Here is a 26,276-nt window from a genome sequence, read left to right on the forward strand (position 1 = left end):
AAATATTGATCCTTTATAAGGTGCCATTCCCAGAACTATCCACAGCCCTCCAGGTGTGATCTAACCAGGGCTTTGTATAGCTGCAGCAAACCTTTCCATCTTTTCTATGACAGCCTCTGTAACAGGTTGTACAGCAAAGGGAATTAGATTATATGGAGCGACTGAGAAAAATGAGGACATGCCTGATCTGAATAAATTTCTTTTGGAAGTTCAGTATGAAATCAGCTGCATAAATACATTTTTTGGTTCAAAAACTATATCGGAATCTAAAGTCCAACTCTTGATGTCATTGGGTCAGGGAAACTTTGTTAATGATCACACAGTGTGCATGGGCACTGCAGAAACTCCTGCACCTCTTTCAATATTGTTTCTCTTCACTCAGAGTTTTCAAAAGGGAGTTGGACAATGACTTGAAAGCGAGAAAAATCAGAGTTATGTAAAGCTCTTTGTAAAATGCCATCATAGACATGATGGGCCGAATTGTCTCCTAATATATTGTGTAATTTTATGATGACATTGTTAGATCAGTCTGTCCCCAGCATTCCTATTTATAACAGCTGAATCCATTTCTTCAAAACAAAGACCCAAAGTGCTGCTGCATGGCCGCACAGGTTAACATTGTGGACAGGTCCATTGTGATCTCAGCAGTGTGTCGTTTCTGTAGTGTAGTGATTATCATGTACACACAGAAAGTCCCTCATTCGAAACTAGGCAAAAAAGGAAGCTTTGCCAAAAGCCCTTTGTTAAGTGTGAGTTCGCTAATTTACTTGTGTTATGAAAGTCAGCATCATACAGCCACGTGACACCTCTTGTCGAGGTGAATAACATCCAACAAAATAAAAACAGCCGCCATTCCACCACACATGAACCACTGGAAGTTATTAAACATTTCCAACCGTCACTCGGCAGGCCGATTAGTAGTTTGTGCAGTCAACAAAAAAGGATTATTGATGCAGGTTAAAATACTTACTCCCCATCTCAAAGAGTGGCTAACAGCAATGTGTGCTCCTGAAGGCAGATGAAAGTGATACTGTAACTGAAACTGAGGAAATAGCAGACATGCTGCAGAATCACTTTGCATCGGTCTTCAGAATAGAGGGGGAGGAAAAACTACCAGGGAGCCGAGGAAATCGAGACTCAGTGTAGGTCTGGTGAAACCCCTCCTTTCCTATTCAGTCGGGAAAGAAGAGACATGAACGGGATTTAGGCACCAGAATATAAAAGGTGCCATGAGCCTATTTGAAAGAAGATCAGGAGAGTTCTCCCCGCTTCCTGGTCAATGTTTATCCCTCAATCAACTGTTTCCATGTATCCACAATGAATGTCCCTCCCTTTTGTTTGGAAGAAGAAAACTTTTTAGAACAATTGCTAATGCGGTAGCGACGATCTGAAGTTTTAAGTGGGTATCTTGCCAGGTTGCTTTGCATCAGCTTGTGTGGTGTACTTGTTCAGTATTTGGCTATTTGGTTGGTGGTTCGAGTCCATCCACCGGTGGAGTTTTCACTTCATCGGCGTTTATTCTCTCACAGCTCTGGATTGTCAGGGTCCACATTACCTGCAAGAAAATATTTCACAATCGAGGCAAGCGTTTCTGTTATTTAGTGAATTCCCACGCAAGCAATTTTTTTCTCATGTAAATTCACGTCAAGTTTAATGAGAAAACGGTTAGACCAACCATGTACCTATATCTAACCCATTGGAAATCTATGAAGTTATTGGATTCAAACAAACCCATTCACTCCTCCTCCTCCAGCACCACAGTGAGTGGGACAGGGAAAAGCAGAAAAGCAGCAATATTCCCGCCCCACACTCTCCAATAACCCGCTGCCAGCAGAAAGCGGCGACTGCAGCTTCGATCAGCGGGTTACTGCCCATCCCTGGGACGCAAGATACTCCAATCCGGGCTCCCAATACACCGAGCACAGGTTCAGGGAAACACAGGTAGATTATATCTCGGTCACTGAAACTCCGAGCAGCATTTACAGAATACCCGAGTGAGTGAGTCACAAATAAAAACAATGACAACTTTCGAAATCTTTTCACTACAAAATTCTTTCCTTTGATTTAAAAGCTGACTGTGGTGGATCTGAAAATGAGAACCATGGGATTTGTGTTATCGACTGACTTGTTTTCCATTGTTTGTCCATCAGATTTGCAACTCAACTTGTGTTGGAGATTGAAGCGAATCTGATTTCAAAATGAGGTCACAAAGCAGGTAAATATTAAATCCAGGAACAAATCCTGAGGAAAATGTATCATAATGTTTGGAAGGAGGTGCAGCTGGGAAGCAGAAGCTGTGAATAATGTTATTGATGGTTGATGGGAAAGCATTGGAATCTTGGGCTTCTGGTGGTCAATTCCTTTCTCTACCATTGCATTCAGACAGTATTCTCGCTGTGATAAGGGATATGGACATGTCTTCATCACATGTCCCGCTAGCTCAGTCGATGGAGTTTGAGGCCTTGAAACGTCCTCGGTTTGAGCTATTCCTCCAAGGTATCACGGGGCTCAAAGTAAGTCAAAGTAAGCACTCCATTATTCATATCACAATTCCTGGTTTATGAGTTAAAACTGTCCCCAGCTTCACTGGAAGCACGGCAGACATATGGCCGAGTGTACAATGAATGATGATATTTGAAGGGGAAATTTCCAGTCAAACCGCTGCACCAGCAAAACTGCTCAGAGTCAAAGGGTTAGAATAGACACTTACTGGGGAACTGAGAGAAGTGGGTGCAGTTCAAATACAATACAGCTGAGAAAGATCAGATTTATATGGTTAGGGGAAAGCATTGGGAAACTCCTGCTGAACCTTATTCACATCAAAATGAGCGAGGAGGAAAGATTGGATAGGATGGGTCTGTTTTCTTTGAACAGAGGAAGCGAAGGAGATTTAACTGAGGAATATAAAATTATAAAATCGAGATGGAGAAGAAAGAAAGGACCTATTTCCGTGAGCAAAGCAATCAATAACCAGGGGCATGGGTTGAGAAAGAAACAAATCCTCATATTTGTAAAGTGCCTTTCACCACCACCGGAATCCCAAAGGGTTTTATAGACAATTATGTACTTTTGAAGTGTATTCACTGTAATATATGAAATGAAGCAAACTCCCACAAACAGCAGCGCATTGATGACCAGATAATCTGTTCTTGTGGTGTTGATTAAGGGATAAATATTGGACAAGACAAGGGACACTGTTAGAAAGTCATAGAGTCATAGAGGTCAACAGCAGAGAAAAAGGCCCTTCGGCCCATCGAGTCTGCACCGGTCAAACAAGTACCTAACTATTCTAATCCCATTTTCCAGCACGAGATCCAGATCCTTTTATGCCATGGCATCGCAAGTGCACATCCAAATACTTCTTAAATGTTATGAGGGTTTCTGCCTCTTCCACTCTTTCAGGCAGTGAGTTCCAGGTTCCCACCACCCTCTGAGTGAAAAAATTCTTCCTCACATCCCCTGTAAACCTCCTGCCCCTTACCTTAAATCTATGCCCCCTGGTTATTGATCCCTCCAACAAGGGGAATACTTCCTTCCTGCCTACCCTATCTACGCCCCTCATAATCTTTTACACCTCAATCATGTCCCCCCTCAATCTTCTCTGCTCCAGGGAAAATAATCCCAGTCTATCCAATCTCTCCTCATAACTAAAACTCTCCAGCCCAGGCAACATCCTGGTAAATCTGCTCTGCACTCTCTTTAGTGCAATCAAATCCTTGCAATAATGCGGATTCCAGAACTGCATGCAGTAATATAGCTGTGGCCTAACCAGCATTTTATACAGTTCCAGCATAACCTCCCTGCTCTTATATTCTATGCCTCAGCTAATAAATGCAAGTATTTCATATGCCTTCTTAACCACCTGTTCTTTGTCAAAATTGTGATTTGGGATCTTGTACATCCAAGGGCAGACGAAGCCTCAGTTTAACATCTCGTCAAAAAGGCATATTACACTCGAAAGTGCGGGATTCCTTCCGTATTGCACTGGAATGTCAGCCTAGGCGGTTGTGCTCATGTCTGGCAATGGTGTTTGAGCTCACAATTTTCTAAGTTAGAAGCAAGAGTGGTACCAGCTGACCCATGGAAGACTAAACAATTCAACTTAACGTATCTGGTGGAAGAATTAGAGAAAAGCTGTAGAGTAATTAATTTCACACAGGAGGTGGTGGGGGTCTGGAACTCACTGCCTGAGCTGATCATAGAGACGGAAACCACCATTGAAGTAAAGGAACTAACACATGGAAAAGCATTTGTGGTGCTGTAACCTACAAGGCTATGGAGCAAGAGCTAAAACATGGGATTAGACCGGATTGCTCCTTTTGTACTGGCATGGACATGATGGATCGAATGGTCTCCTTCTGGATCATAAATATTTCTGTTTCATTGTTTCAATGCTTCAATTAATGATTTTCTTTCCCCTGTGCCAGTTGTGTATTTGCTCAATTAAATTTTTCCATAAGTCAATGGAAGAGAAGGAATCAGTTTCCAACGTGGAGCAGAAGAGAAATGGATCAACAGTGAAACAACACATTTCCAATCAGAGCGGAAATAGGTAACAGAAACAGAATGATTCTCCACACCTTTAGTTTCTTCACTCGTCCAATTACCATTCCAATCCATTCACATTGCTTTTGTCTGGCATCCTCATCCCTGGTGTTACTTATTCTCTTCTGTCTTCCACCCAATCACAAAACTTCTCTCCTGCTATTAACGTCTTTAATAATAGCTTCTAATGTTTCCCTTAACGTCTGTCAAGGTCACCATGGTTTTCTGAAAGATAAATCATGTTTAACCAAATTATTGGAGTTCTTTGTAAAGGTCACATGTGCTGTGGATAAAGGGGAACCGGTGGATGTACTGTACTGAGATTTCCAGAAGGCATTTGATGAGGTACCACATCAAAGGTTATTGCTGAAAATAAAAGCTCATGATGGAGGGGGATAACATATTGACATGGATAGATGGTTGGCATGAATGGGTCATTTTCCGGTTGGCAAGATGTAACGAGTGGTGTGCCTCAGGATCAGAGCCCGAGCCTCAATTTTTTACAATTTATACAAATGACTTGAATGAAGGGACGAAAGGTATGGTTGTTGAATCTGCTGATGACACAAAGAAAAGTAGGAAAGTGAGGTGTGAAGAGGACATAAGGAGGCTAAAAAGGGATATAGGCAGGTAACGTGAGTGAGCAAACATCTGGCAAATGGAGCATAATGTGGGCAAATGTGAACTTGCCAAATGTTGGCAGGAGGAATAAAAAAGCAGCTTATTACCTAGATGGTGAGAGATTGCAGAGCACTGAGATGCAGAGGGGTCGTGGAGTCCGAATGCATGAATCACAAAAGGTATAGCAAGTAATTAGGAAAGCTAATAGAATGTTATCGTTCATTGTAAGGGGAACTGAATACAAAAGTTGGGAGGCTATGCTTCAGTTACACAGGGCAGTGGTGAGACCATTTCTAGAGTACTGTGTCCAGCGCTGTTCCCCTTGTTTAAGAAAGGATGTAAATGCGTTGGAATCAGTTCAGAAAATGTTTACTAGACTAATACTTTGGATGGGCAGATTGTCTTCTGAGGGAAGGGTGGACAGGCTAAGCTTGTATCTGGAGTTTAGAAGAGTAAGAAGCAACTTACTTGAAACACAAAAGATCCTGAGGGGTCTTGAGAAGGTGGATGTGAAAAGGATGTTTCCTCTTGTGGAAGAATCTTGAATTAGGACTCACTGTTTAAAAATAAGTGTCGTTCATTTAAGACAGAGACGAGAAGTCTTTTTTTTTCTCTCAGAGAGCCTTGAGTCTTTGGAACTTCTTTTCCCGAAAAAGCGATGAAAGCAGAGTCTTTGAATATGTTTTTTCCTTTGAAACGGAGGTAAATATATTCTTGATAAGCAAGGGGATGAAAAGTTATCGGGGCTAGACAGGAATGTGGAATGTGGAGTTGTGGTTACAATCAGATTAGCCATGATCTTATTGAATGGCAGAACAGGCTTGAGGGGCCGAATAGCCTTCTCCTGCTCCTAATTTGTATGTTTCTATGTTCGTATGTTTATATGTTCGTTCCCTCTCCTCCTTTCCCTGTCTGTGTACTTTCTTGAAATTTATAATACCTTTCTTTTTCTACTTCATTTGATAGTTCACGGACCTGCAGAGTGAATGTTTCAGCTCACTGGCTTTTTGTCCAAACTGGAAGAATTCAGAGATTCAATAGTTTAGCAGTAAGGACAGAGTCAGGAGAAAGAGAGAGCGAGAGGATGGAAGAACAAACGGTCTTGTGATAGGAAGGCTGGAGAAATTAAATGACAAAGGGGGTGATGATTCAATGTAAGATTTGGTGATAATGAGACAAATAAATAAACTAATAGGACAAATGAAGAAACAGAAAACACGTCCAGAGGGGGTTCAAACGATAACAGCAGAACCATTACCAACACCTACTGTCTGAAAAAATTGGAGTGTGGTTATGATCTGAAATTGTTGAAATGACTATAGAGTCCATAAGGTTGTAAAGTGTCTGATCAAAGATGAGCTGCTGTTCCTCGTGCTTCCATGGAGCTTCATTGGAACAGTGCAGGAGGCCAAGGACAGAGAGGCCAGAGAATGATCAAGAGCTAGGATCACGCTTGAACACTCAATGGTGATGCTCCACAAGTCGCCCAAGCCGGATTTATTATCCTCAGTGCAAAGGAGACTGCATCATGAGCAGTGAAAACATGATAATGAATAACAAAGAGTAGCAATCACTGTGTCACCAAGAAAGTGTGTTTGGGGCCCTGGAATGTGGGAAAGGAGGAGGTGAAAGGGCGGGTTCTGCATCGGCTGTGCTTGCATGGAAATGATTCACTGTGATGTTCATAAGAACATGAGAAATAGGAGCAGAGGGAGACCATACGACCATCTGAACCTGCTCCACCATTAAATGATCTTGCACATCCATTGAATCATTTAGTATGCAAAAAGAAATGGATTTCTATTTGAATATACTCAGCAAGAGTGATAGATTCAATTTATTTTCATCTGGAAAACGCACAAAGTGCACATGAATTGCAAGTGCTCCCTATCACTGCTCGGCAATAAGATTAACAACTTAATCTGGCCTCGTGAAACCGCACTGAAATCGTGTCATTCTCAGACACGCTGTTCTTCATGTAATAATTGATGGATAAACAGCTCACTGTTTCACTGTAAAGCAACTTTGTAGATGCTCCGTAGTGTTACAGACTAGCTCATTGGGTCTGCTCATACCATCCCATCTTATATTCAGCTAATGGAGAAAATGAATAAAATACTGAAACATACTGCGATTTGTGGACAGTAGTGAGTTCGGTGCTCAGATTAGCTCAGGTCTCCATATTATAACATGTATTTAGAAGCAATTCAAGAAATGAGCGATGGGGGCGATGCAAGAAAGGTTTATTGGACTAATGCTACAACTGACAGGTTATACCTATCAAGAAATATTGAACAGGCTGGAGACGTTTTATGTGGAAAAGTGAGTGAGGGGTGACTTGATCGAGGAATTTAAGATCTCATAACTGTTTCTACAGGCCAGACAACTGAAAGGTGTTTCCACTTCTGCAAGGACGAAAATAAATATAACTTAGTAATGAATCTAATGTGAAGTTCAAGAGAAGCTTCCTTAACCAGAGATAAAAACGGACAATGCTGGAAATACTCAGCATATCTGGCCGTATCTGGGGATTGAGAAACAGACTCAACGTCCGTCTAATGATGCAGTGCAGTTCTAATGAAAAGTCATAGACCTGAAATGTAAGTGATGTTTCCCTTTCCACAAACACAACAGATCTGCCGAGTGTTTCGATTCAATATCGATTCTCAATGGCTGGGTGGTTACCCAGCATTCTCCGCGGGGAAGAATATGTCCTATCCAGACGACAGGGGGCTTGCTGCGCAGGCGTACTACCGAGCTGGAAATTGAGCATGCGCAGTGCGTTCCCTGATTGGGGCATGCGCAGTGCTGGTTGTGCCTGGAGTGAGACGGAGAAGGGAGAAACAATCGAGTGAGGTTGAGTAATGGGGTCGCTGGGTGGGTGGAAAGGATTAGAGCCAGGGGAGTGGGCGGGGAGGCCTCATAAACACCCGGAGAATACTTCAAACCCCCACTTCGAAGCTCCTGATCCTGCGTTTGCACGGCATGGGGCGACAGTTGTTGGCCTGCTCTGGGTCACAGGCCTAAGTTAACGGCCGCCATCTTTCCCAGGGGCGAGATGCAGCAGGGCGCATGCGCGGTCATCCCTGTCCCTGTCAGTAGGAGGAGAGGATGTTGTCCATTTCTATCCTGGATGGATTTTGGAAACTCCTTTAACAGGGGTGAGAAGGGGTGAATTTCCACACAGCAAACTCAAACGAAGAGTAATGTTTGTCTCTTCTAAATTTCTATCCTGGACTGACAATAAAGGTCTTTGTAAATGTTTTTTCCAGGGTTATTAGAAGTGGAGGATTGACAGACGGGAAACTCAAACCAAAGGTCACATCCAGATCTGACAGAGTCACTCAATTCATCAGAACCTGAATATCATCAGCATCTGAATGTGGAATGAAAAAGGTTTGTCTGTTCTGTCTGTGGAAAAGCACCAAGACGCACAAACCCTGGTTAGACCACACCTGGATAATACGTTCAGTTTTGTGCAACAAACTAAGGAAGCATGGAATGGTCTTGGAGAGAGTGTAGCACAGATTTACCTTAGTGATACCTGAACTCCAAGGGTTTAATTACAAAATGAGATTACAGGAAATACCCATAGAGTCACTATGGCACAGAGGAGGCCATTTGTACCATTTTCTATCCTGGACTGACAGGGATGGAATTTGGAAACTCCTTTTACAGAGGGTGAGGAGGGGAGGATTTACAGGCAGGAAAGTCAAACCAAACATCACGTTCAGAGCAGACCTGATTCATTAGGACCTGGATATTATCGGCCTTTGAGCTTAAGCATTGAGTTCCAGGTCATTACCACTCACTGTATAAAAAAAAGTTATTCCTCACATTCCCTCTTAATCTCTTCCCAAAATCATAAATCCGTGTCCATAATTTTTTACAATCAAATAATGGGAAAAGCTTTTCATTATCTACCTTATCTAAACCTATTATTAACTTGTACACCTCTATCAAATCTCCCCTCAATCTCCTTTGCTCCAAGGAGATCAAGCCCAGTTTCTCCAACCTAACATTGCAACTAAAATCCCTCATCCCTGGAACTATTCTGATAAACCTCCTCTGCATCCTCTCAAGGACCCTCACATCCTTCATAATGTGTGGTGATCACTGGTTTGCACAGACCCAGATGTTCTGTGTTCGTGTCTGTGATGTCATCACACACTGACAGTAGCTCAGTGACATCACCCCGCTCCCCGGGTATTTCCTCAACTGAGAGATTTTTCTCTGACTCCAGTGCTTCTGATATCTTTCCAGCTGCAGGTTCCAGCAGGAGATTTTCAAATTGAAAACTGAAATTGTTTCAGATGTGAGTATTTTTGACCATTGCTTTTCATGAGAGATTCCATGGCTCTGGGGCTGGTCTGATTCTTCTGCTGTGGATCTGAATCCATGTCCATCCATTGCTCTGTTTCAACTCTGTCTTCCCTGATCACCTCTCTGCCATTGTCTAACTTCCTCTGTCTCTAATAATGAACGTATTTTAGTTATGTTCAGTATTTTACTGTTCCTTCTGCTGACCATGTCTAAATGAGGTTTCCACTGCTGCCCATCCCCTGAACGTGTGCTGCTGGCTTACCAGCTCTTTCACTTTTGAGCTTATATTGATCATCAAATTCTGCGCCATTTTTATTGCCTGTAATTCATTCTACAGACCCTGAATAATTAACTCTGTTTCTCTCTCCACCAATACCAGCATATATTGCCAGTCACCAGTTGCTTGTGGAGAAGATGATGTTTGACCTTCTTGAACCGCTGCAGTCCATGTGGTGAAGGTGCTCCCACAATGCTGTTAGGTAAGGAGTTACAGGATTCTCACCCAATGATGACGTAGGAAAGGTGATGTGTGTCCAAATCAACGGAAAGAATTTGTGTTTATCTGGCAGCTTTAACATAAAGCATTCAAGGGCATTTCACAAAATTTTACAAAGCTACATTTAACAACGAGCCACACGATGAGATATTAGGACATAAATTTGGTGAAAAAGGTTGGTTTAAGATATGTCTTAAAAGAGGAAAGCAAGTTAGAGAGGTTTGGGAGCAATTTCCAAAGCTTGGGCCACCAATGATGGAGCAATTAAAATCGGGAATGCTTAAGAGGGTGGATAAGTGCAGATATATTGGAGGGTTGTGTGGCTGGAGGAGATTACAGAGATAGGGATGATAGCATCCATGGAGGAAAACCAAGGATGCTGATTTTAAGTGTTGCTGCCTCTGAATTGGGAGCCTTTGCAGATCAGCGATCACAGGGGTGATGGATGAACAAGACTTGGTCCAAGTAAGCACAAGAGCAGCAGAGTTTTGGATGGTGGAGGTTAAATCTGGAAGGATGACCAGGAGTGCGTTAGTGTTGTTAAGGCCAGAGGTGACAAAGGATTGGATGATGGTTTCAGCAGCTGATGAGCTGAGACTGGGATGCAGTCAGGCGATGTTACTGAGGTGGAAATAGGCGGCCTTGGTGATAATGCAGATATGTAGTTAGAAACTCATCGTGGGGTGAAATATTTCACCATGGGTGTGAACAATCAGATTCAGTGTCAGGCAGTTCCCAGGGAGAGGGATGGAATCGGTGACTAGGCAGTGGAGTTTGTAGCAGGGACTGAAGACAATGTCTTTAGTCTTCCCAATATTTACTGAGGAAAGCTTATGTATTGAGCGATGCTTATTGAGGAAAGCGGTGATGTGGCAGATTTAAAGGAGAAAGGAACAGCACCTGGAGAGAACTGTTAACAGTATTTGTTAACATGGGGACCAAGAGATGAAGTTGAATATTTAGCAGTTCAAGTGACAAAAGTATTGAGGAAGCAAGAGGTGGGTGTCATGGACAAGTTAAGTTCGGAGAGGGTATTTAGGAGACAGGAGAGAAACTAGAGAAAGTTGTTCAGGGCTAGGGCAGGGGACAACTTCAGAGGAACTTTGGCCAGGTGGGCGAGTGGAAGGGAAGGAAGCAGTGGAGGCAGCTGAATGGATGATCTTGGTCTTAATGACAAAAGTCTGTGAGCTCCTCTCTCTTACTATTGGAAGTGAGGGTGGAGGAGACAGTGGAAAAAGGTTTAAGAAAGATGATTTGCATGAGAGAAAAGAAGCCTGGGGTTATATTTGCATTCGAGGATGATCCTAGAATAGTGAACAGTAATAGGTGAGAAAAGAAACCTATAGTGCGTTATGTGCTTCAGCAAGATCTGGGGGTGGATGGTTAAACCAGTTGTCCGCCGTTCAAGTCTGCATCCCTTGGAGCTAAACGAACGGACATGAGGGTTGTACTGGGGGGAGTGTCCAGGGTGAGAGAGAGTCAAGGCTTCACTGGGAACTAGAGCATCAAAGGTGGACATGAGGGTGTGGGTCACTGTTTAAAAATAAGGGGCCACTCATTTAAGACAGAGAAGAGTATTTTTTTCTTTCAGAAGGTTGTGGAATTCCCTTCCTCAAAGGGCAGTGGAAGCAGAGTCTTTGAATATCTTTGAGGCAGAGTTAGATAGATTCTTGATAAACAAGGGGGTGAAAGGTTATCGGGGGTAGGCGGGAGGTTACAATCAGACCAGCCATGATCTTATTGAATGGCGGAGGAGGCTCGGGATTCCAAGTGGCCGACTCCTGCTCCTAAATTGTATGTTTGTATGTTAAATGGAGGAAATTTCTCCTCATGCAGTGCTAGATGTCAGATGTCAGAACGGTGTGTGAGTTGGAGAGGAACTTGCAGGTGATGGCGTTAGTATCCACCTGCTAATCTGGTCCTTCTAGGTGGTGGAGGCTGAGAGTTTGGGAGATTGTGTCAAAGTTCTGGTCGAGTTGTAGATATATAAAATCTCTCTCTCTGCCCTTTGCCCCTCACCTCTCTCTCTCTCTCCACCCATAGAGGCCAGAGTCTTGTGCAGGCCCAGACCGGGTGACAGGTTCCCTTCTGTGAAGGACATTGGTGATCCAATTGCATTTTCACAGCAATCCAGCAGTTTTCATGGTCACTTTTTCCTGGTGTCGGCCCCACAAATGACCAGATTCATTCAGCTCAATTTCATAACCTGTCTTTGTGTTTTTGTGGGTTCTCTCTCACTCCCTTTTTTCTGTTGTCAATCAATTTCACAGGATATTAGAAGGGGAGAATTTGCAGTCAGGAAACTGAAATCAAACATCACATCAGGATCTGGCAAAGTTGTCCAATTAATTGTAACCTGTATATTACCAGATTTTGAACATGGAAGGAAAAAGCACCGTTCACGTTGGAGAGAAACCATACACTTGTTCTGTCCTGTCGAGACACAAGCAGAGTCACACTGGGGAGAAGCTGTGGAAATGTGGTGATTGTGGGAAGGGATTCAATTATCCAGTTAGGCTGGAAATTCATCGGCGCATTCACACTGGGGAGAGGCCGTTTACCTGCCCCAAGTGTGGGAGGGGATTCACTACCTCATCCCATCTGCTGACACACCAGCGCACTCACACTGGGGAGAGACCATTCAGCTGCTTCAAGTGTGGGAAGGGATTTACTCAGTCATCCAACCTGCTGACACACCAGCGGATGCACACTGGAGAGAGGCCCTTCACCTGCTCCGAGTGTGGGAAGGGATTCACCATTTCAGCCCACCTACTGAGACACCAGCGAGTTCACTCTGATGAGAGACCTTTCAAATGCCCAGACTGTGGGAAATGCTATAAAAGTTCTGGGGAACTGATGTCCCATCAACGTGTTCACACTGACGAGAGACCGTTCAGATGCTCTCACTGTGGGACTGGGTTCAAGCAATCATCTGACCTCACAGTACACCAGCGCACCCACACTGGGGAGAAGCCGTACTCATGCTCCGTGTGTGGGAAGAGATTCAATCAGACATGCACCCTTCTGCGACACCAGCAAGTTCACACTGGGGAGAGACCATTCACCTGTTCCATGTGTGGGAAGAGATTTGGTCGGTCATCCACACTGCTGAGACACCAGCAAGTTCACAAGTGACTATAGTGATTGGATTTTTCTGTTCATCACATCCAGGACTGAATAGAAGAACAGCAAGTTCAGGAGAGACAAAATCTGACCGGAGAAGCTGTTTCTTACAGATTCTGTCTCTCACATTCAGAGGCAACTTTTTTCCTGGGTCACCCAAGTGACTGAACATTCATGGGGGTTTTGGGAGCTTTTGTGGGGAGAGTTTTCCTGCCGCCTCTGTGTATTTTGCAGTTCCTCTGATTAACATCGACAATTAGAAAGTGCTGATTAATCCTTGCCAACAATTCTTACTGACTTCCACATTCTTCACCGTGACACCTCCATCATGAAATTAAATTATCAAGGAAGGTTAAACAAAACAGTAAAATATTTTACCAGCACATCAATAAAAGCTTCATCAATCAACATTGATATTGATGAAGTTTGGAAGTTGCTGATTCAATCATTTCTGATACAGCAGCAGCAACATCTGTTAAAGGTGGAACCCACAACAAAGGCTGGTTTGAGACCCACTCTGCAGAGATGAATCTGTCATTGAAGCAAAAAGCAAAGCCAACCTGATGCACAACATAAAGCCGACAGCTAGAACACTGCACAACTTGAAAGTTCCAAGATGGTTGTGCAAAAGACAGGGAGGAGCTGTGTAAATAAACACTGGATCAGCCTGTGTCAAGAAATCCAAACTGCCTGTCACAACGGGAACTATGTGCCATGTATGATGGGATCAAGAGGGCGCTTGGTCCGACCATCATCAAAGTTGCCCCTCCCATGAAATGGGCAGATGGTGAAGTGCTGACTGACAGAAGTGAACAGGTTGTCACTGGGTTTAACACTGGGAGCTGTACTCCCTGTGAGACAGACATCTCCCAGTCTCTGTTTGATTCTCCCCAGCAGCTTCCTGTCAGGGCTGAGTTGGACAAGGAAACCTCATCACTTGAGCTGGAAAAGGCCATTGATTGTTCAGCAAGCAGAAAGGCACCCGGCAAGGATGGGATTCCAGCTGAACTGCTCAAGCACGGAAAGTCCCATCTGCTGCCACACCTTCATCATCTCCTCCTGTGTTGGAAGGTAGGATCCATTCCACAAGATATGTGTGAAGCAAAAATCATCACAATAAACAAAAACAAAGGTGACAGAGGAGATTGCAACAACTACAGGGGCATCTCACTCCCTAACGTCACTGGGAAGACCTTCACTAGGGTCATGCTTAAAGACTTCATCTATTTGCAGACTGAGTGTACCCAGAAGCAGAGTGCAGTTTCTGTGCTGGCAGATCTACAGAGGACATGATCTTCTCCATACACCAGCTCCAAGAGAAGTGCACGATTGGTATTTAATCTAAAATGCTGCCAGTTCCTGTGCTGAGAAATGTGAAAAGTTATAATTACTGAGTGAAAGTAAACCTTTAAGTATGAATCACAATTGACTTGTACAATTGGAAAAGGCACAAAAAATGTGATTCCCTGAAGATAAGCTTCACCCTTGAGGTTATGCTTCAGAGCTCACAAGTTGTGGGAAGCCCCATCCTCTTTAACACTTTTTGGTCTAAGATGGTTGAAGCTCTGTTTACCTGTGAAAGCTCACTTCTTTAGTTTTATTTTTCTTCAGCTTTATTATAGTCATTTGGAAAGACACCTGAAGAAACACCAAAAAAAACACTAACAGAGAGTCATAGAGTTATACAGCACAGAAACAGGCCCTTCAGCCCATCATGTCCATGCTGGCCTCACCTATCTATTCCAGTCCCATTTTCCAGCACTTGGCCTGTGTGGGGCCACTGTATGCTCTGGCATTTCAAGTGCTCATCTAAATACTTCTTAAATGTTGTCCGGGCTCCTGCCTCTACCACCCCCTCAGGCAGCGTGTTCCAGATTCCAACCACTCTCTGGGTGAAATTTTTTTTTCCTCAAATCCTCTCTAAACCTCTTGCCCCTTACCTTAAATCTATGCCCCCTGGTTATTGACACCTCCACTAAGGGGGAAAGTTTCTTCCTTTCTACCCTATCTCTGCCCCTCATAATTTTGTACACCTCTGTCAGGTCCCCCCTCAGCCTTCTCTGCTATAAGGAAAACAACCCTAGCCTATCCAGTCTCTCTTCATAGCTGAAATCCTCCAGCCCAGGCAACATCCTGGTGAATCTCCTCTGCACCCTCTCCAGTGCAATCACATCTTTCCTCTAGTGTGGCAACCAGAACTGCACACAGTACTCCAGCTGTGGGACCCTTGCTGTTTGTAGTGTACATTAATGATTTAGACGTGAATATAGGAGGTATGATCAGTACGTTCACAGGTGAAACGAAAAATTGGTGGTGTCATAAATAGTGAGGAGGAAAGCCTTAGATTACAGGACGATATAGATGGGCTGGTAAGATGGGCAGAGCAGTGGCAAATGGAATTTAATCCTGAGAAGTCCACTTGCATTTTATACAGCTCTAACATAACCTCCCTGCTCTTATATTCCATGCCTCAGCTAATAAAGGCAAGTATCCCATATGCCGTCTTCACCTTATCTACCTGTGCTGCTGCCTTCAGGGATCTATGGACATGTACACCAATGTCCCTCTGATCCTCTATACTTCCTAGGGTCCTACCATTTATTGTGTATTCCCTTGCCATGTTAGTCCTCCCAAAATGCAAGCTTCTCAGGATTAAATTCCATTTGCCACTGCTCTGCCCATCTTACCAGCCCAGCTGGTGGTGGTGGGTGTGGGATAATTCAGGAAAGAGTAAATTCAAAAGCAGCAAGGGAAATGTCAAGCTCCAGAGCAATGTTTTGGTAAAAGTAAGCAGAGTGGGTCGGGAAAAGATAATGAGAATAACACAGGGAACAGGGCATAACAGGTGGATAAGGGGAAAGCAGTTTACATTTTCAAAAAGCTTTTGATAAGGTGTCACAGAAGAGGTCATTACACAAAATTAGGTCTCATGTGATGGAGACAATATCTTAGCATGTATTGAGGGTCAGTTAACAGACATAAAACAGAGGTTCGGAATAAATGGGACATTTTCAGGTTGGCAGATTATAACTGGCAGGCGCCACGAGGATCAGTAATTGGGAATCAGCTATTTGCAATCTATATTATTTACCTTGACGGTGGGACTGAGTGTAACGTATCCAGATTTGCTGACAATGCAAAGTTAGGTGGGAAAGTAAACAGTGTGGAGGACAGAGTCCGCAGAGGGATATAGACAGGTTGGGTGAGTGGGTAACAACATGGCAGATGGAATACAAGGTGGTGAAATGTGAAATTATCCACTTGGGGAGAAAAAAATAAAACAAAAGCAAAATAATTTTCAAATAGTGAAAGACTGGGAAATGGTTGTATTCAGAGGGACCTGGCTGCCCTTGTACATGAATTACGGAAGCTTAACATTCAGGTAGAGCAAGTAATTAGGAAGGCATATGGTATGTTAGCCTATATTACAAAGGGATTGGAATACAAGTGTAAATAAGTCTTATACAATTATATGTTAAGTTCCAATAGTTGTTTAGAAATGAAGACCAAAGCCAAGACTGACTCCTTCAGACAGAGTTTTATTGCTTGTCATAAAACTCTCCACAGAGCCAACTTGTCTCAACTGTTATCCCTTTTATACAACCGAATGGGTACTTAGTTAAACAACCTAATAATTAGCAATTGAACTTCTTTAACTGTTTCCTTCCCTAACAGATTCCCCTCTTCTTAAAAATAAAATAACTTTTAAGTTTATATAATCACACAAAAAAAAATAGTAATAACAAACATCAGTATATAGTTCTGATGAAGAGTCATACGGACTCAAAATGTTAACTGTATTCCTCCCGCGGATGCTGTCAGACTGCTGAGTTTTACTAGCTATTTTTGTTTTTGTTTCAGATTTCCAGTATCCGCAGTAGTTTGCTTTTATTTTTGCTTTTATCAATATATATTGTTTCATTCAATAAATTCACCTTATTCCCCTCCTTAAAAAAAGACAACACATGTACAGATATGTCCGCAGAAAAGGAGTATATTTTTCTTAAAAAGACATCCCTCTTTAAAGATCTCTAATCACTTCTTGGAGCTCGCTTCTCTTTTGGTGAAGCAGTCAGATAACTGGTAGCTGCTATCAATCCATTCGATCTTGGCAATCTCCTTATTCTCGAGCATGTGTTTTAAGCTTGCAATCTCTTCCCATTAACGCACTTCATAGAGTGAACATTTTCCCAAAGTGACTTATTATCTATGAGACATTCGATAGGTATCGTCCCTGAATACCCTTTTCCATTTAAAACGTCTTCCAGTATCTTTGATAGATAGAATACCATATCTATCACCTCAACAAGGGCAAGAGTCTCCGCTGCTAACGTACTTTTTACAACTCCTTGCATCTTTTTAGATTCCAATGTCAAAAGGCAGCATTTGCCTTTTTCACCATAAGAAATATTATAAATCCTCCCATGCTTGAAAACCCATCATATAGGTGTGCATAAGGCACATCACTAAACACAATCCATTTCATTTTTCTAACATCACCCAGAGATGGAATTTCAAACACACTGCTCCATTTTTAATGTTGTCAATGATTTGTTTTCCAGAATAATCCCTTCAGCCTTGGGATCGTTCATTTTAGTGCTTAATTCCAAAATGTCAGAACTGACATCAGGCCTTGTTTGTTTGCCTAGCCAACTGAGTTGCCCAATTAGATTTCTGCATTCCTTTTTTTCAATTTCAGTAGCCGCGGTATCTTTCTGGGAGGCCCTACCACGACTATTTGCAACGGGATTGATGTTCTCTGAGTAGGATTGCTGATGTAAAAGGATATGTGATCCTTCCTGCCTGATTTCCAATCCAATGTACTTAAATGCAACTAAAGGCTGACTTCCAATTTTTAAACTCCATTCTGAGCCCATTAATGGTAACTGTTTCAAATTCACTACTACCCCACACAAATCATCTAGACGCATCATAAAGATGCCTGCAAGTTCCCTCCGTGGTACCAATAAAACATTGCCGGGCCTTCCAACTGAAGGCAGCCCAGCATTAACAAAACTGACCTCACTGAGAAATACCAAACTCTGGAGGCATCATTTAAACTGTATACACATTTATTTAGCTTCCAGAGAATCCTTTCTGCGTTTGGCACCTCTTTTGATGGACGGGGAAAAATTTCCCTTTGAAGTTGGTCTCCCTGCAAAAAAGCAGCTTTAATATCAATGGACTTGCATTCCCAAGCATTTGTAGCTAATAGAGCCAAAATGATATCCAACATAACTTTCACTGAAGTAGGTGAATCTACTCGCACACCCCTGTCACCCAGTTTTTCTTCAAACCCTCATACCACTGGTCTGGCTTTAGTTTTAGAAGTCCCATCAGGAAGCACCTTTTCCATGCATATCTGCATATGAGACAGAGCTGTTGGTCCCTATCTGACATCTCTGTGTATACCCCAAATTCTTTCCAACTATGTAATTCTTGCTGTTTGGCATTCTTTATTAATTTATAGTCTAATTTGTTTGAAACTAATAAGACTTCTCAATCACATGGGCTTCTGCCCCTTGTTACCAGTCTGTGCCATTTTCCTTGACCTTGTTAAGCTATACTCTCTATCTGCCTTCTATCATGCTCCGGATGTTAGGTTTGATCTCCCTCTCTCATTCATAGGTGTTCATTCAACAGTCCCACATCTCTTCTGAGAGGCATGTTCACTCCCAGGCCCACTGTCTGAACTGATACTGCATTTCCGTGCCTTCCACTTTTGTACTTCATGTTTCCAATCCATAGGCCTTTATCTCGTACATTTAACCAGTTTTAATATTTCCAGTGGCCTTCCCTGCTCTACCTACAATCATTGCATCCCACCATTGACTGGCTCCTTCTGGCAAGTATGTAACTTTCGTGCCAGCTTTCGACATTCATCCTCTGGGACAAATCGCTTCATCTTCTTTGCCCAAAGTGCTGTCTCCATCTTCAGATACCCTGTCAACTTTAGCTACCTGGTCCTCACAATCATGCAACATATGGGTATGAGAAGCACATGGTTCCTCGTCCCTTCCTACACTTTCTGAACCCGCAAATTTGTACTCTGTGCTAACTAACCTTGATGAGTGCACCCGAATAGTGTAGTTCCCATGTTGTAAATGACTGTTCTACCATCTTTACTGATAATCTTTCCTGGGCCTTTCCTCTCATTAAGTCCTTCTCTCTTATAGTATACTATGTCTCCCCGTTTGAAAATAGTTTCCGATGGTCGTATATTGTGTCTTAGAGCTCGCCGGATTATTTCCAAAACTTCGGCTTTAAAGAACACTCTTCTACCTATGTGCAGTGCATTTAGATGCTCAGATAAGGTAGAGCTAATCATAGTTCCCTCCCAAACTGGGGGCTGACCATTCAGGGCTGAAGGAATTTTTGGGTTTCTACCAAAAAACAACTGATATAGACTATAGCCCCCAACCATCTGCAATGAATTCTTGGCATGAACAGCCCATGCTAGAGCTGATGATAATTTTCAGCTTGGTCCATCCACCAATATTTTACAAAGCATCTCATTTATTACTGCATGATTCCTTTCACACACTCCGTTACTAGGGGGGCTTTCAGCTGAGGCATTCATAACTATTATATTCATGTTTTCGTACATATCCACAAGCTCGTCACGAGCAAATTTCCACCATTATCAGTGAGGAATTTTGCTGGTGGTCCCAATCCAATCCCTATCCACTTCTCCATTATCTGATCCACAATTATTTTCTCTTCTTCACTGTATATGATTGTCGGCTGGCTAAACTTTGTTGTCAGATCTATGAAATGTAAAATAAAAATGTTCTTTTCTTTATCCTATACCTTTAAATCCATTGTCAGAACTCTATTGAAATGCCCCGCTAAAGGTGGACTCACTATCAGCCTTGACAGTGTCCTTCTGTATTTCTTACATATGTCACATCCATTGCTTATCTGCTCTGTAATTTTAGTGTACTGTCCATCCCTTATTCCTCCATCCCTTAGAAAAATTTTTAACCTTTGCAAAGAAGGATGGACAAACTGCCGATGCAATTTTAACACAATTTGCTTTTCGTCCTCTAAATTGCTATCCCCTGACGCTAATAACACTCCTTTAATCTGCTTAATATAAAAGTTAGGTTTCATTAAAGGAATACAGTAGTGTCCAGATTGCGTAAATCGTGAACCCACAGGTTTTCCAAATACAATGGGGGCAGGGAGGAGGGCGAGAGCAGAGGGCAATAGAATCCCATCCCACAGGCCCCACATTTACATGGTTTTTCCCTGTTGTGGGTGTCCTTGAGTCTCACTGTGTTCAACAATCAGTTGAAGCCTCATATAAAAGGCCTCTCCCCGTTGTAAATGGTGCAATGCTTTGTCAGGCTGTGTAAGTAGCTGCAGCTCCTTCCAACGCCATTGCACTGGAACATTCTCACTTGGGTGTGTTTGTCTCGATGCTTTGCCAGTCACACTGATGTTAGAAATATTTGCAAACAGACAAATATTTCTCCTTCCACGTTCAATGGCCGACGACCATCTGGTCCTGATGAATCAATTAACTCTATCAAATGTTCATGGGATGTTTGATTTGATTTTCCCATCTGCAAGTCCTCCTTCTCCAATATGCTTGACAAGACGTTTACTAAAGCCATTACAGTAAGTACACAATAGAAATTAGAAACTGATATTCCAGTTGACATAGAAAATCCTTTTCCCTCTCAAACTAGAATTCTCCTTCCCTGAAGGTGCTGATTCTCGGGTTCAGTTTCACAGTCACGATTTGCCTCCCCAATATGTCACCCAGGTATCTAAATCTTTACGCCTAAAGTTAACTAACAGTTATGTTCAAGCGATGTCAAAATCAAATCCAGTGACTTCTACATGTACTTTGTGACAGGGTGGGGTCATTGCGCCCCTCACTCCCACTTTTCATGCCAGTCCGATGTGTTTGGAGACCGGGCTGTGGCTCAGTAATGGCAGCCATAACTCCCACAAGCCCCCGCTTCAGGGAAACCGGTCTATCCACCGCGCAGGCGGGACGGCTCAGGAGTGCGCATGGGCAATGAAGAGAGGGGGTGCGCATGTGTGGAGAAGAGAGTTCACGTTGGCCAGCAATGGTGCGCGTCATGGGGTCAGTGTTTTCTTGCGGGGATTGACCAATGGGAAGAGTTGGAGGACCGGAAGGACTTTTGTCCTCCAGGCAATCAGAGCGCGGGCTTTGTGTAAACGAAGATTGAGTTTAACACCGACGAAAACTTCCTCCTGTGCCCAATATCTGTGAGTAAAACTCTTTCTTTTCTCTCCCTTTCCATTACTTTTCTCATTCTGGGTTTAAATTGTTGACTTGCAGGAACTGAAGGGAAAGGAAGTGAATCCAGTGAGGGTGCAGACTCTGGAAAGGTTGGCCTACTCTCTCTCTCTCTTAAAGACATTGACATCGTTTGCTCACTCATCTTGACACATTTATTTGTTTGGCTAGAAGGATGGCTGCTTTCCTAATGTTCACATTTAAATGGGTCGTTTTCCCAGGGAATGGCTGATATTTAAGGGGACAGTAAATTAATATAGGACAGGCTTAAGTGGAGTGATGTTATATGGTACATAGACACATATTTATGGTTTTCCAATAAAGTACATTTATTATTATTTCTAGTCTTGTAATATAGTACTGTAGCTATGTTATAGATTTTCAGACAGTCGTTATGACACAGAAGAAGTCCATTTGGCAACTAGAGTCCATACCAACTCTGCAGAGGAATCCAGTCAGATCCATTCCTCCTTTATATCCTCCTCACCCTGCAAGTTTATTTCCTTCAAGTGCTCATCCAATTTTGAAATAATTGATCATCTCTGCTTCCACCAACCCCATAGGCTATAGGCTGCCTAAATAAAGTTCTTCCTCACATCCTGCATGTATCTCTAATCAAGTAATACATTACTGTATATTACATGCATCTTTAGTCCAAAAAATATATTATATGTATTAGAATCAGTGAGCATGGACCTGTCGATCAGCATGAATTATCACCTTCAGAAGATTTGGGGCGGTGTATATTAAGTACAGCAGAGTGAGAATGGAGGGAGTGTGTGTGTGATGGAGATTTACAGCTTTTGGGGAATGAGAGAGGAAAGAATGTTTCATAGAAACTAGAATTGTTTGTTTTGAATTTCTAACCTGTACTGACTGATGATTTTTGTAAATTCCTTTCACAGGATATCTGGAGGTGAGGATTTGAAGACTGAAATCTCAAAATAAACATCACGCCATAATCTGACAGAGTCACTCGATTCATCGGGATGTGGATGTCATTGGCATTTGAATCTAGAAGGAGAAATGTTTATCTGTTCTGTTTGTGGGAGAGGATTTCAAACATCAGTGTGACCGGGAAAGCACCAAAACACACACAACCTGAATGAGAGTGTTCCAGTGAACTGACTGTGGAAAGAGCTTTAACCAGTTACACAGCCTGAAAAAACATCACAGCATTCACACTGGGGAGAAACCGTAAATGTGTTCTGTTTGTAGATGAGTCTTCAACTGATCGTTGAACCTGGAAAGACAGAAGGACACCCACACCATGGAGAAAAGATGGAAGTGTCGGGGCTGTGGGAAGGGATTCCGTTGCCCATCTGATCTGGAAACTCATCGACGCAGTCACACTGGGGAGAGGCCATTCACCTGCTTCGTGTGTGGGGAGGGATTCAGCAAGTCATCCACTCTGCAGTCACACCAGCGAGTTCACACTGGGGAGAGGCCGTTCACCTGCTCCGAGTGTGGGAAGGGATTCACTCAGTCAACCAACCTGCTGACACACAAGCGAGTTCACACCAGGGAGAGGCCGTTCACTTGCTCTGAGTGTGGGAAAGGATTCACTCAGTCATCCAACCTGCAAGCACACCAGCGAGTTCACACTGGGGAGAGGTCATTCATTTGCTCCAAGTGTGGGAAGGGATTCACCCAGTCATCCAACCTACTGACACATCAGCGAGTTCATACAGGGGAGAGGCCGTTCACCTGCTCTGTGTGTGGGAAGGGATTTAATCGAATATCCAGCCTGCAGGAACACCAGCGCGTTCACACTGGGGAGAGGCCATTCATCTGCCCTGTATGTGGGAAGGCATTCACTTGGTCCTCCCTTCTCTTGAGACACCAGCGACTGCACCAGTGATTACAAGGGTTGATTCTGTTGTTATTGCTGCTGCGAATCACATCCAGGACTGAACCATGTTCATTCTTACAGCTGGACTGGCCGGTCTCATGACCTTGCTTCCAGTGGACTGATGCACTTTGAGACTTGTTGCGAATATCCAGTTTCATCTTTCATTTGGATCACAGAATGAAAGGGTGTTTGGAAGGAAAAAGAAATTCAGTTTGCCTTCCATTTTCTCCCAAAGCATGCCTCATTGTCATGAGGGGAACATGATTCCCCTCATGTGAGGGGAAAAAGAAGCTGGAAGATTTGCCTAGTTTGAAGCTAGAGGAAGAAATCTCCAGTGGTCCTCACAGTGAAAGACAGTTGGCCCTGTGCCAGAGAGCAGTCAGCTTGGAAAGAGCTGTGAAGAAACTGTGGGAGCTGACTGGGAAAAAGCAGTCCAAAGCCAGCTGAAGAAGGCAGTGGCATCCTCACAGAGAGAAAGAGCTCTGGATGTCTAAGTCCCAGACTGGGGAGAAATCAAAGTAAATTCCAGAGGGCTGTGGCATAACTTGGTTTGGCCCCAAAGAAAGTGAATGAAGCCTCAAGATTTCATAAGGTAAGGGAACCATTGGGGAGGGAGTGGTGCTTTCTTCATTTATTCGCTGAGATATATATACAATAAAGTTTGTTTTTGTGTAAAAGCATGAAATTTTGTGGTGTAGTTCTTTCAGTTAATCACTGGCTGTTTAGACTTATCTTTAAACATGAACAGTCCATACCGGGATTGTAACATTCTAGTTTGTTGCCTGGTGAGAATAGTGACCAGAAATGGTCAGTGAGAATCTCCACAGAGAGCGAGGCAGCAGAAGCCAATCAGTGTCAGAAAGAGATGCCAGCATTTATTGTCCATCCTTAATTGCCCATGAGACGGTTGTGATGATCTTCCTTCTTCAACCGCTGCAGCCCACCTTGTCCAACTTATCTGTTGTGGTTTGGTGCAGCTGAGTTTCTTTCTCAGCCATTTCCGAGGAAGATTAAGAGTCAACCACATTGCTGTGGGTCCAGAGTCACACGTAGGCCAGACCAGGGAAGGACAGCAGATTCCCTCCCTCCAGGGTATTGGTGAACCAGGTGTAAGAGAATTCCAAAGATTCACAAACCTTCTGAGTGAAAACATTTCTCCTCATCTCAGTCTGAAATGATCGGCCCCTTATCCTGAGTCTGTGCTCCTGTGTTGTAGATTCTCCAGCTAGGAGGCAACAACCTCTCAATGTCTACCCTTCATACCCTGACACTGGCTGCACATTGGCTCCGCCAATTGTCAATTGACCCTCTGGCATCAAAGTGAGGGAGCCACACTCATGATAAATAAATCATGGCTGGTTGACCTTGGCAGGCTTCCTGCTGCCCCCAGTTGATGCCGCTAACCCCTCCCCTTGACACCAGGCTTCCTCCCAGCCGTGGGATCACCATGTGGAGCAGGAACACCGGCTTTGCTCCTTGTGGCACTGAAGCCCAGTCTGGTGCACACCTGCCCCCCCTCCCACCCAGACAGATACCAGGGACCTGACATTGACCTCCATGGGGCCTAAAGTCAGAAGCATTTTCAAAGCAAATGCTGATGCTCCTTTAAATTGATGCATTTGTCACTGAAAGAAAAATCCAGTAAAAATCTAATTGTAATTTAGTACAGTGGCTATGTTATATATTTCCAGTTGGAGAGTTGTTACGTCACAAGAAATCCACTCAGTAACTTGGGTCCATGCCGACTCTCTGTAGAACAATCCAGTCAGTTCCATTCCCTCTCTCCATCCCCGTTCCCCTACAAGTTTATTTCCTTCAAATGCCCATCCAATTTCATTTTGAAATCATTTACTGTCTCTGCTTCCACCACCCTCGTAGGCAGCGAGTTCCAGGTCATGACCACACGCTGAAAATCCCCCCATATCTCTATCTTATTGAGTAGTGTATACGACACACATTTTTAGTTCAGTATATGCGTGTGTGTGTATATATATATATATATATATGATTTTTATCACATTCCTCATACATGGTGAAGAATTCCTTCACCTTTGCAAAGACCATACAGGACTTGCACATCGATCGCAATGCCATGTCCATGTGCTTGTTCAACATTGCGAGCCTATTCACTAATACACCGCTCAGGGAAGCCATAGAGATTTGCACCAAGTCACTATGTCATGGCAATCTAACCCTCCACCATTGTCTGAATCTGCATTCATTGAACTTATGAACTCAGTAACTCGTGCAGTTGAGTTCTGATTTAATGACACCATGTCTGCCCAAATGGATAGTGTTGACATGAAATCCCCCCCCCAGGCCCAGCTATCATGAACATCTTTCTCAGTTTCCATGAGAAACACGTCTTTGATGGACTAACCCCTAACCTCCTACCCCTTGTGTATTCCCAAGACGTAGATGATATATTAGTTATATTTGAATCTGCAGCTGCATCTAAGGTTTTCCTTACATATCTTAATGGGTTCCAGCCGGTGCTCAAATTCCCCTTTGAAATGGAGCAGTCAAAGGAGCTCCCATTCCTCAATGTGGTGGTTGAGATACCTGCTAATGGGTTCTCTACTACCGTCTACTGCATGCCTGCCTTCACTGGTTAATATATGTGTTGTGATTCCGACATTTCCACGCACTATAAGATTGGCCTAATCAGCAATCTCGTAAACAAGGCCCTGAGCCATTTGCTCACCATGCAAGCTTGATGCCAAATAGGCTGCATCAAAGCTATCCTGCGGGTTAATGGCTACCATGACCAGACCAGGGGTCGCTGTATAATCGCGCAAACTCATGAATGGGCCAAAGGCCTTGGGTCCTGAAAATGCCCAGTCTACCTCAGATTATCCTGGAAGCATAAGGTGTCTCAAAAATTTAAGCAACACTGTTACTATGCAGTGGCAACATTAGTGATATTCTTCACTAACAGAATGCTGATGTGAAACCAAAAAGACATTCTGTCTACCACACAAATGAGTAACGTGGTATATGAATTTCAGTGCTGGGGTTTTGTCAGGTATGTAGCTCGTATG

The 26,276-nt window shown here is 43.3% G+C and overlaps 2 protein-coding genes across 3 annotated transcripts; both read left to right on the forward strand.

Annotated features, from left to right (window-relative positions):
• Positions 1 to 2,414: 2,414 nt before the first annotated feature.
• Positions 2,415 to 15,324, forward strand: LOC144697840 (uncharacterized). Its single transcript, XM_078569816.1, has 2 exons — positions 2,415 to 2,513; positions 12,602 to 15,324. The coding sequence occupies exons 1-2, from the start codon at positions 2,415 to 2,417 to the stop codon at positions 13,118 to 13,120; spliced, it is 618 nt and encodes a 205-aa protein (XP_078425942.1). The 3' UTR covers positions 13,121 to 15,324.
• On the forward strand, positions 7,972 to 23,908 carry LOC144697237 (uncharacterized). Of its 2 annotated transcripts, XM_078569157.1 has the most exons (5): positions 7,972 to 8,043; positions 8,439 to 8,562; positions 9,869 to 9,968; positions 21,426 to 21,475; positions 22,289 to 23,908. In XM_078569157.1, the coding sequence occupies exon 5, from the start codon at positions 22,654 to 22,656 to the stop codon at positions 23,242 to 23,244; it is 591 nt and encodes a 196-aa protein (XP_078425283.1). In that variant the 5' UTR covers positions 7,972 to 8,043; positions 8,439 to 8,562; positions 9,869 to 9,968; positions 21,426 to 21,475; positions 22,289 to 22,653; the 3' UTR covers positions 23,245 to 23,908. The 2 variants fall into 2 exon arrangements, with proteins under 2 accessions (XP_078425283.1, XP_078425284.1); XM_078569158.1 differs by lacking the exons at positions 7,972 to 8,043; positions 8,439 to 8,562; positions 9,869 to 9,968; positions 21,426 to 21,475 and adding an exon at positions 21,274 to 21,352.
• The last annotated feature ends 2,368 nt before the right edge of the window (positions 23,909 to 26,276 follow it).

The sequence above is a fragment of the Cetorhinus maximus genome, chromosome 23 (assembly GCF_964194155.1).
Source record: "Cetorhinus maximus chromosome 23, sCetMax3.hap1.1, whole genome shotgun sequence".
Taxonomy (NCBI): Eukaryota; Metazoa; Chordata; class Chondrichthyes; order Lamniformes; family Cetorhinidae; genus Cetorhinus; species Cetorhinus maximus.

Excerpts from the sequence above, each read along its gene's own strand:
- LOC144697237 (XM_078569157.1), top strand. The coding sequence starts at position 22,654 with ATGGAGAAAAGATGGAAGTGTCGGGGCTGTGGGAAGGGATTCCGTTGC.
- LOC144697840 (XM_078569816.1), top strand. The coding sequence starts at position 2,415 with ATGTCTTCATCACATGTCCCGCTAGCTCAGTCGATGGAGTTTGAGGCC. Across the intron at positions 2,514-12,601 it reads AAGGTATCACGGGGCTCAAA|CGCACTCACACTGGGGAGAG; the intron begins GTAAGTCAAAGT and ends CTGACACACCAG.